The sequence below is a fragment of the Electrophorus electricus genome, chromosome 12 (assembly GCF_013358815.1).
Source record: "Electrophorus electricus isolate fEleEle1 chromosome 12, fEleEle1.pri, whole genome shotgun sequence".
Taxonomy (NCBI): domain Eukaryota; kingdom Metazoa; phylum Chordata; class Actinopteri; order Gymnotiformes; family Gymnotidae; genus Electrophorus; species Electrophorus electricus.
In genome coordinates this window covers 4,020,938-4,030,356 of record NC_049546.1, presented here as the reverse complement: position 1 = coordinate 4,030,356, position 9,419 = coordinate 4,020,938, and the positions used below count along the sequence as shown (strand labels likewise).

General features: G+C 41.1%; 1 protein-coding gene across 1 annotated transcript; it reads left to right on the top strand.

Moving 5' to 3' along the window:
* The first annotated feature begins 1,733 nt into the window (after positions 1-1,733).
* fgf6a (fibroblast growth factor 6a) lies at positions 1,734-8,562 on the top strand. The gene is made up of 3 exons (XM_027022241.2): positions 1,734-3,837; positions 4,347-4,450; positions 5,566-8,562. Exons 1-3 carry the CDS (start codon positions 3,498-3,500, stop codon positions 5,740-5,742), a joined length of 621 nt encoding a protein of 206 aa, XP_026878042.1. The 5' UTR covers positions 1,734-3,497; the 3' UTR covers positions 5,743-8,562.
* The last annotated feature ends 857 nt before the right edge of the window (positions 8,563-9,419 follow it).

The following is a 9,419-nucleotide window of genomic DNA, read 5'->3' as shown; positions in this document are numbered from 1 at the left end:
CTAAAACAAATGCCTTTTATGTAATGTAAAGATTAGACATTTTTAGATAATAACTATTTTAATGTATGTATTTTTGTATATTGGTAATATATACATATAGAAATATATTTATATCCCTATGGGAATTTTTTTTTTTTTATGCAGTCTGTTTAGTGAGGCTGTCTGTTTTATTTATGTTCTGTTGCATTAAACAGAAGTGTCGTATTTCATGAACATATGTGGTTAAAATACCTGGCACTAATATATCCAGATTTCTAAAAGGACAATCTAGGTTATTTTGTACAGGAAACTACACTACATAAATCATACTGTACAAACACTTCAAATCATCCAAACTGCATCAAGCTGAGAGATGGGAGTTAAACCTATTTCTATGAAGATGACCCATCATAATTTAGTACTGTCACGTGTGTGTGTGGGGGGGGGGGGGGGGTTGAGTGGGTGGGTATTTGCAAATAAGCATAAGATAAATCTGCAGGACTCTCAAGAATGACCCAGTGTCCTGTTAGCTTGGATTATATAAGTCTAGCGCATGAACAATACAAACATGTATCTGTTAGCTACTTGTACACTGATTGAAAAAGGTATTTTCATTGAAAGTATTACATGACGTGACTGTTGTTTACAATTCAATCTCAAATAAATTAATTGCAAAGGTAAAAAATAGTCTTGATTAACCTATTAATTATGCAGTTCGATTCTAATGGCAGGTTTGCTAACAAGTGATTAGTACTTTTATTTTGAGTCTAGCTTTAGCATTAAAATTGCGATTTTCCTCATTGCCATGCAAACTAGATTTTCTAATATTAATTTTGCATTTATTTATACTCTTGTTAGAGGCGAATGGGATTGTAACTCACTCACGGTTATCAGATAGTAAAGTCTCCACTAGGTGACGATACTGTGAAAAAATACAACAGTATGTAGCTTGGCATCAATGACACTGTGTCTGCGTTTCAATAGTCTTCTTTAACATGCCTTCGCCCACCCCACCTTGCCCTGAAAAAGCGCTCCTCGGGCTCATTTCCTTCCGTCGTACTGTAGCGTTAAGTGGCCACTTGGGCGAAGCTGGAGTGCTACGCACCTCCGAGTAGTATGGGGAAGTGGCCGTGTTAAAAGAACTAGTATAACTCGGCTTGTGTGTTCTTGTTTTCGTTGTTTAACTAACGTTTTAAAACCTTGCGTTCTCTTCGGTATGGAAAATGATTGCCCAACTTCACCAACCCTGGTAACCACTGGACCTTCTAAGTACAAATGAATCGACTTTAGTGCCTAAACAAAGTCAGATATTTCTGCAAATAGGCCCTTATTGGTCAGGTACACTTATTCCCATTTTGCCTTACGAGAGTCAAGGACAATGCCCCATGCTGTGACAAAAGATAAATCATTATTTTTATATGGAGATGTAATGACAAACTAATATTTAGCCATTTTAAATCTTTTTCCCATTCCATTCCACTTATCGTAATAAAGAAATATGAGATCCAATGTATAATTATAATAAATAGTGTTAATTTGTATTTGATATTATGTTTAATCCTATGTAATGTACAAAAACGAAAATGGGGTTGTTGGTTCACTTCAAACCACGACGGAATACGCAACCGCTCAGTTATAGCAGTGGTTAAGGTACTCAACTAGTAGTAAGAAGGTTGCCAGTTCAATCACCACCACTGCCAAGTTGCCACTGTTGGGCCCCTGAGCAAGGCCCTTAACCCAAAATTGCTCAAGTTGTATTCAGTCATTACTGTAAGTCGTTTTTTTTGTTTTGTTTTTTTGGGATAGTGTCAGCTAAATGTCCTAAATGTAACCCCCATATTGCTGCGCTCTACGTGCTTAGAATTTAATTGTAATAGTGTCCATTGCAATCTGCCATCCCGCAATTTAAGAATGCAGTCGAGCGTTTACTTTTAATGCTTTTACAAAAACTACTTTCATGAATTAACTCTTGACACATTAACTGCTGAAAGTGTGGAAAGGCGTGCCAAAATCACAAATTCCGTTAACTTTGAGCAGTAGTAGTTAGACAATGCTGTGTCTGAGCTACTATCATGTTGCATGTATTCTTCCGTTAGGCTACTGATACGCATGCGCCTGAGTAATGCTATTTGTGGTCACTGAATTGGCCGAACACGCTGAGACTTTTTTATTTTTATTTGTTTTACATTTATGATGGATTTGTTAATTAAATCACCCTAAATTAAACATTTTGTAACAGTGTCACTCCCTGTTCCCTGATTATTGCTATCACCCATTTGTAAGCGTGATATAGTTCTTTCATGATTATTTACGCTTCTCACATTTTGTCAGCAGCTTTTTTGGCGTCATTCATCAAGACTCCTTTGTCTCAACATGTTTGCAGTTTAAAAAATGAAATGCTACACATTTTCTTTAACTCCGTTGTTGTATGTTTATCTTATCCCCTTTGTAGTTTTGCTGAAATTGCTCCAGATTATTTTACTGTAATTTAGACCTGTAGTCTGGTTCCTAAACCTATATCTGTATTATATATTCGATGTTTACACCCTTCGCTGACCATAGAAACGGGCTACTAACGTCTACCGCGTGAAACAGCACCACCTACTGGACGCTGTTTTCAGACAGGTTCACGGCCTGCAGGTGAACTACGGTGTTATCTGCAAATCCAAAGACGGTTAAACCATTTTTCCTTGATCACTGAACGTAAGTGAAAATAATCATAATTCAGGAAAAAAATTAGCTAGTCTGTGTTATTATACAGCCTACACAAAATACTCCATTTGGTGACTGTGAAACCTGTAGACCTATTGCACAAAAAAGGGGTAGCCTACATTCAACGTGTAGCTCAATGGAAAAAAAATAAACAAGAAAAACCGCAGGAAGTGTTTTGCAAGGTTGACGTGACTCTGCCGTGACAACCGGCCTGTTTTTACACCTTCCTTCTAAATAAGGAAGCGACTAGTTTGACATATGACTACCGATCCAATTTCGGAGCTGCCAAGACTCTATCACGTCCCATGGTCGCCTAATGGCATCCCGCGAGCTTGCACTCTTCTTTGGCTCCCCTCGCGGACGGAGCGCGTTCAGCTTGAACCGGCTTGGCATTGCTCCCGTGCACTTCGCCGCTTGTTTCGCGCTGGCGTGCAACTTTTCCCCCTGCCCCGTCATCGGCGCTGCGTTACCCCGACGGGGGCAGCGGTGAAGTCAGAGTGATGTCATCTTAAGGACAGGCAAGGTGAGCTCGCGTTTTCGTGAGTGAGTGGTGCTCCCCACGCCAGCGTTGCCCACCGAGAGAGGCGCGGAGAAGCAAAACATGGTAATCATCAGCACTGCCAGCTCAGTCTCCGCCGCGCTCTCTCCGTGCTGTTCCCCGCCACCGAGGGGCTGGCGTTACACGCCCGAATCCCTGACCTGCGTTCCAAAAATAAGCTTCTTCCACCATGCCGAAGGAAGAAAAACAAGAAGAGTGGTATTTTTAGGGGTATTAATTTTGACCACGTGCCCCGAAGGTAAACCGGATGGCCATTGCGCAAAAGCTCCTCATCAGTATGTCCTACGAGACCAGCACGCACTGGACGTTGACCGCGATTGTTCTCCTGGGCTTTCTGGTCGGGATTGTGTCATCTTACCCTATCTCAAGCAGGACTAATGCAACTTCGTTGGAGAGAAGATGGGAGACCCTGTTCTCCCGCTCCGTTTTGGGGATCTCGGGTGAGAAATCGGACCTAAACTGGGAGAGTGACTATTTGCTGGGTATCAAGAGAGTGCGGAGGCTGTACTGCAACGTGGGCATCGGGTTTCACCTCCAGGTCCTCCCAGACGGAAGGATAAACGGTGTACATAATGAGAACCAATACAGTGAGTTGCATCCAGAAATGAAATGCAATAGACGACACACTATACCAGAGGGTGCAAATAATCGGAAGAGCTTCTGCATCCCAATAATTTTTTGCATGATACCGGCCGCGTGGGCAAAACAGACATGTGTCCTAAAGGCAAAGACATATCTATTAAAAAACCACTGTCCATCAGTGCTAAATATTTTCCAAGACTCAAACATGACGCGAATGCTGGGACGAATTTAGAGGCTAACTAATATTACACTGCGTCCATTTGCGGCTCAGAAAAGAGTGGACTAGTCGTGCACACCCAAATCTGCAGTACCGACAGGATTTCTTCATAGCCTATTACAGTATCAGGAGAATAAGCAGCATGGAACAGAATGCAGAACAGTGCCTTAACAGCCAGCATATAGCGACCTGCCAGAATCCACCCACCGTGCCGGAATGCATGTAACAGATACAGTCGTTTGTGTCAGTCCAAATCTAATTCCATTATGCGTAACATTTGATTTTTGGTTTGATCAGGTCTAATAGAGATCTCGACCGTAGAGCGAGGAGTGGTTAGTCTATATGGAGTGGAAAGCGAGCTGTTTGTCGCAATGAGCAGCCGAGGAAGGTTATACGGAACGGTAGGTGTGCACTTTATTCTTTACCGATAATGCGTAGTATTGCATTTGTAATGTAATATACTTGTGGTCAGACTTGCGTTGTATTGATTTTAGATTATGGCCCACAGGGTAATTTTATTTACTCTTGAAGATGATTAAACGCGCTTTTAATGTTTCCGATCAATACTGAAAGCCTAAGATACATAAGACCGTCAATATCCATCATTACTTTAATAGTGTCACATTAGGAATGCCAGATTATGCGGAATGAAGTATGCATTATGCTATGCATGGCTTGAGTTTAGATTTGACCTACTTAAAGCAGGTATGTTGCTGGATGTCATAATTAGGCCTAAACCTGACCACCCATATAAACTTTACATAGCGAGAGGCGCAGAAATGCCATCTCTTTTGGTGACATGCGTTTGAAGCCACCGCACTCCTTTACCTAGATGAGTCGGTGCTATATTAACATGTTCAGTGGTAGGCAATAGGTCTGCATTATACTGGAGAAAACAACAAAACCTAGTTAAATCTATCTATCTATCTGTCTGTCTGTCTGTCTGTCTGTCTGTCTGTCTGTCTGTCTGTCTGTCTATCTATCTATCTATTATAGAAATGTATTTTCATGAAATGAATCTAGGAAAAACAAACCTCAATAGCTTCTTTATTATTCAGACATAATCAGAGCAATAAACACAATTAAATAGTTGAAGAAAAACACCAGTGCCTGTAGCTGCAGCAACTGGCAGATCCAAAGATGTGTTTTTGTTTCTTTGTTGTTAAACTTTGCTTTACCTTTTTAGATGGATAGCTAATGGACAAGCAAATTATCCATGTGGCAATTGTTACTAAGTAGTATAATATAAGTGTAATTTATGAGGATTAATTATTTTCTGTGCATGAATCTAGTGAAGATGTGATGTTGTATTCAATATATATGGGATCTGAATGAATTGTCTCAAGTATCATTTCTCAGGAAACCCAAAACTAAACCGACACACGGAAAACATTTGCTGAGAAGTTGACATTTGGGACAGATTCACTCTAGGCTACGAATGTGCTGGGGGTCCTTAGTAGATATGGGGTTGATGGCGGTTCTAGTACACTGACCGTTTCTTTCCTCCCGTCTTTAGAGAGTCTTTCATGATGAGTGCAAATTCAAGGAGACATTGCTTCCCAACAACTACAACGCCTACGAGTCTTCCATTTATAAGGGCTTCTACATCGCCCTAAGCAAACATGGCCGTCTGAAGAGAGGCTACAAGGCCACAACGGCTATGACTGTCACACATTTCCTCCCTCGATTATGAGCAAAACGGGCAATAATTCACTCATTTTGCACATGTTGGACATTCTCGCAGGTAACTTATTCATACGTACATGGCAAGGAATGAACTGCAAAAGAACAAATGAAACAAAACACTTAGCTTAATATTTATTCTCGTTAATGAAATATATGTATATTTGGGTAGCGAACTTTGTGTCTGACCTACGTGTAAATGCCATTCTTTGCTGCTTGTCATTTCTATTATGATTATATGAGGGGCGTGGAGCTTTTTCTTGCCCCCTCTCTCTTTTTATGGGTGCTTGCCATAACTGGTGTGTGTAAAGCTTCCCCTGTCATTGGAGTGACTAACATCTCCAGCTTTCAGAAGTGAAATGGATATGTTTTATTACCTCAAAGAGCCACGTCCGGACTGAAAAGGTGTGCATGATTCACGCAGGGAAGGGGAAAAAAGGAAAGAGAGAAATATCCGTTTACTTTAATAATCTGTTCCACCATTTTGCAAACGGGACAGGGACACTTGAGAGTGCTGGTTCTGTTTCTTGCATGGTTAGGTGGTGCCTTAGCTTCCTTAACTGTGGTTTCTTTTAAACTTGCATGCGACATCTTGCTGTCAGAAACAGAGGCGTCCCTCCTTGGGGGCTTTAGCCCAGTTTTGCAAGTAGCTTCACTTCATATTGTTTTCATACTTGGAACAGTCAGTTCTGGGAGAATCTGGGGTCTGCCAGCTGTCTGAGGAGCTTGCATGCCTCTGCACTGGGAGCTGCAGCTGAGAAGGGGCCTTTATCCTCCATAGTGAGGGGGGAGTTCAAGTCTGGGTGTTTCTGATGACGGCTAATCCCAAATGAAAGGTTAGGGTGCATCCGTTTGATCTTCTTTAGCAGGGCCAATGACCTCAGGACTGGACGTGTTTCCTGTTTATGTAGTATCAAGTAAGAGAAAGGGAAATTGAGTTGATCTTGGCATTTTATGAGCCGGGATTGATTTCTAGTGTAGTTATTTTCTGAGTATGGAAACTTTGCTCATTTAGTCAGTTTGAGAAAAGCAACACATTAAGACTACAAAAACTGGCACTTAGTCAACGAGGATCATTTGTTTTAGTTGTTTTCCCTGTTGTAGGTTATGTTACTGGTTAAGCTCCATGATCTCTATGTTATGGCTCATGTCTGCCCACATATACGTATTTGCTGTGTGATGTCACTAAATGCGAACTGCAGACTAAATGCCAAATTTCACCTCAAACACATTCTGAAATCTAAAAACCAACAGGACTGTCTGTTTAAGATCTATACTATGTGTGAATACTAGGTCCTTGGTCAAATACCAGAGCAGAATGTCAGCTGACTGAGCTAACAAAATTCAGGCATCTTCAAGTCCAATTATTTTATTAGCTTAAGAGTTTAAGTCAGGGTATTAAGAGTACTTGAACTTGGAATATATATTTAGAACCCTTCCCCTCACCTGACCCTCACCTAAGCACCCCCCCCCCCCACACACACACACACACACACAAACAAACAAACACATAAACTACCATCTCTATGTCGACTCTAAAAAAATACAGCATGAACAAGCCATGGCTAGAGCTGAGATGGGGAAATTATTCCCATTTGCAATTCTAGAACAGATGACTGCTGCGTTTGGTTTAACGTACTCAGGTGTACGGTTGTTGCCGGTGACTGGCCTGTGGTGCGATTGTTGTCAGCTTGCTGCAGGACCTCTGCACGAGCCGAGACGAGCTCTTAGGGGGCACCTGGGCCTGCAGAGCTCCTGCTGGCCAGACTGCTCCCACAGTGCCCGCTGCTGAGAACACGTCGGCTTACACGGCACAGAGAGCCACCTGTCCGACTTGGCCCTCTCCTGCACCGCTGCTCCTGACAGCACGTGCTGGGCAAAGCAGCGAACATGGACGAAAATGTCCTTGACTCTGCTAACGAGAGAAAAAGGTGACTTTTTATTATGTTTAGCAAGCTATCTGGTTTATAATGACTACATGTTTTATATACACAGTGTAATCCAAAATGCTTATATATATGGTTCTTCCCTCAAAAGCAACAATGACAGCTTTAGTGACATTTTTGGCATTATATAAAGCTGGTCATGACGGATTCTGAACAACTATGCTTTTCTAATTCATTGTACCCTAATATAGGCATGCAATATAATTGTTCTTGATACAAAATAGTCAGAATTACTGCATTTTAATGTATGTGATTATTGATTTTAATCTTTTAAAATTAATCGCTCATTTCGTCCTGTCCGTTATCAGCAAGGGACTATCCGGCAGTGATTATTGCTGACATTGACAGCAAGAGGTGTGAAAAGCATCCAGCATGGTTTCAGTGCATAATTGTGAGCAAACATGTTGTATCTAGAAGATAAACCTTCCTAAAGTAGTTAAGCATTAACCACCAAGCTACAGAAATGGCTGTCTGTTGCAAGTTTTATTGGATTTCTTGTACTGTACTCACTGCATCTGCAGCTTTGGAATGGTGCCCCCTAGTGGCGTGAGAGATCCTAGCGAGTGAAGGGTCGTGCATGTGTTCCTGCGTGTCTGCAGCCTCTTGTAGTGTTCCCGGTTTTGTATTCCTGCACTGAGGGGACTGTGCTTCCTCCAAATTCCCCTCCTCTTTTTTAACATATACCTCACCTTTTGCCTTAGTTCCGATTTGTTGAAATGATTGTAGGACGACAAACTTTTCGCCAATCATTTTGTTCCTAAAAAAATATTAATGAGTCAGAGTTCTAATATATTAAGAAAATGTTTTCCTTTTATTTTTGTACGTATGTGCTGTGCACAGCAGTCAACTGTATTACTGAGATAATAATAAAAGTTTGTTTTGTAGGGGTGGTGTGCTTTCTAAATCTTTTTTTAAATATCTAATTCTGTACTTGAAAGCTGCATTATACAAGAGGTTTAAGTTTAGAGTTTCACAGAGATTACAACACCCAAATGTAACTGTAGTCAGAGTACCAGCAGCTGACTAAAGAAACACATGCTTGTAAATGGACACCACAGCCCACTACCTTGAGGAGTATATTTTTGAAATATACTTTTTAAAACAACTATAGTAAAACACATATATGAAAAAAAAACTACTTTTAGAACTGGCCATCCAATGTTATTACATCACTGATGGAATTCTTAATTATGTGACATTCACAACACAGTGGTGAGGTACCCTGCAACGAATTAAACCAGATAAGACAGTGTTTGTCAAGACAGTTGTGGAGACCTGGGGGGCCCACCAACTAGAGCACATCTCTGTTATATTCCACCTCCTAACCCACTGGGAACAGTAAATACCTGGAACAGGCTAGGTTAGAGCAAAGTGTGAACCCTGTGGAGACTGCCAAGAAATGAATTGCGACATGCATCAAGAGATTCAACTGGACAGTTTGACAGTTCGCTCCATACAAATTAATCAGTGTTTCAGTATTTGACACTTTTATATAGACACTGCTGTGTCTTTTTTTTAAGCAAGAAATGAACAATTCTGCTGATCTATTCCACCCCTTATAAAACATGAAAAACAAAAATGACCCTTTTAAAGAACTCACTTGAGGGATTGCTACAATCAAAAAAATTTTCAGTACGCAGTGCAACCACTACTGACCTCTCCTGTAAGTTAGCCCAGTCATGTATATTCAGATAACATGCATTGCACCAGCCCTACTGCAGCCTCCAAGAGGAGACAGCCA

Bases quoted from the DNA above. Each gene is read 5' to 3' on its own strand.
- fgf6a (XM_027022241.2), top strand. From the start codon at position 3,498: ATGGCCATTGCGCAAAAGCTCCTCATCAGTATGTCCTACGAGACCAGC. The intron at 3,838-4,346 runs GTGAGTTGCATC...TGGTTTGATCAG, and splicing joins ACATAATGAGAACCAATACA to GTCTAATAGAGATCTCGACC. The intron at 4,451-5,565 runs GTAGGTGTGCAC...TCCCGTCTTTAG, and splicing joins GAGGAAGGTTATACGGAACG to AGAGTCTTTCATGATGAGTG.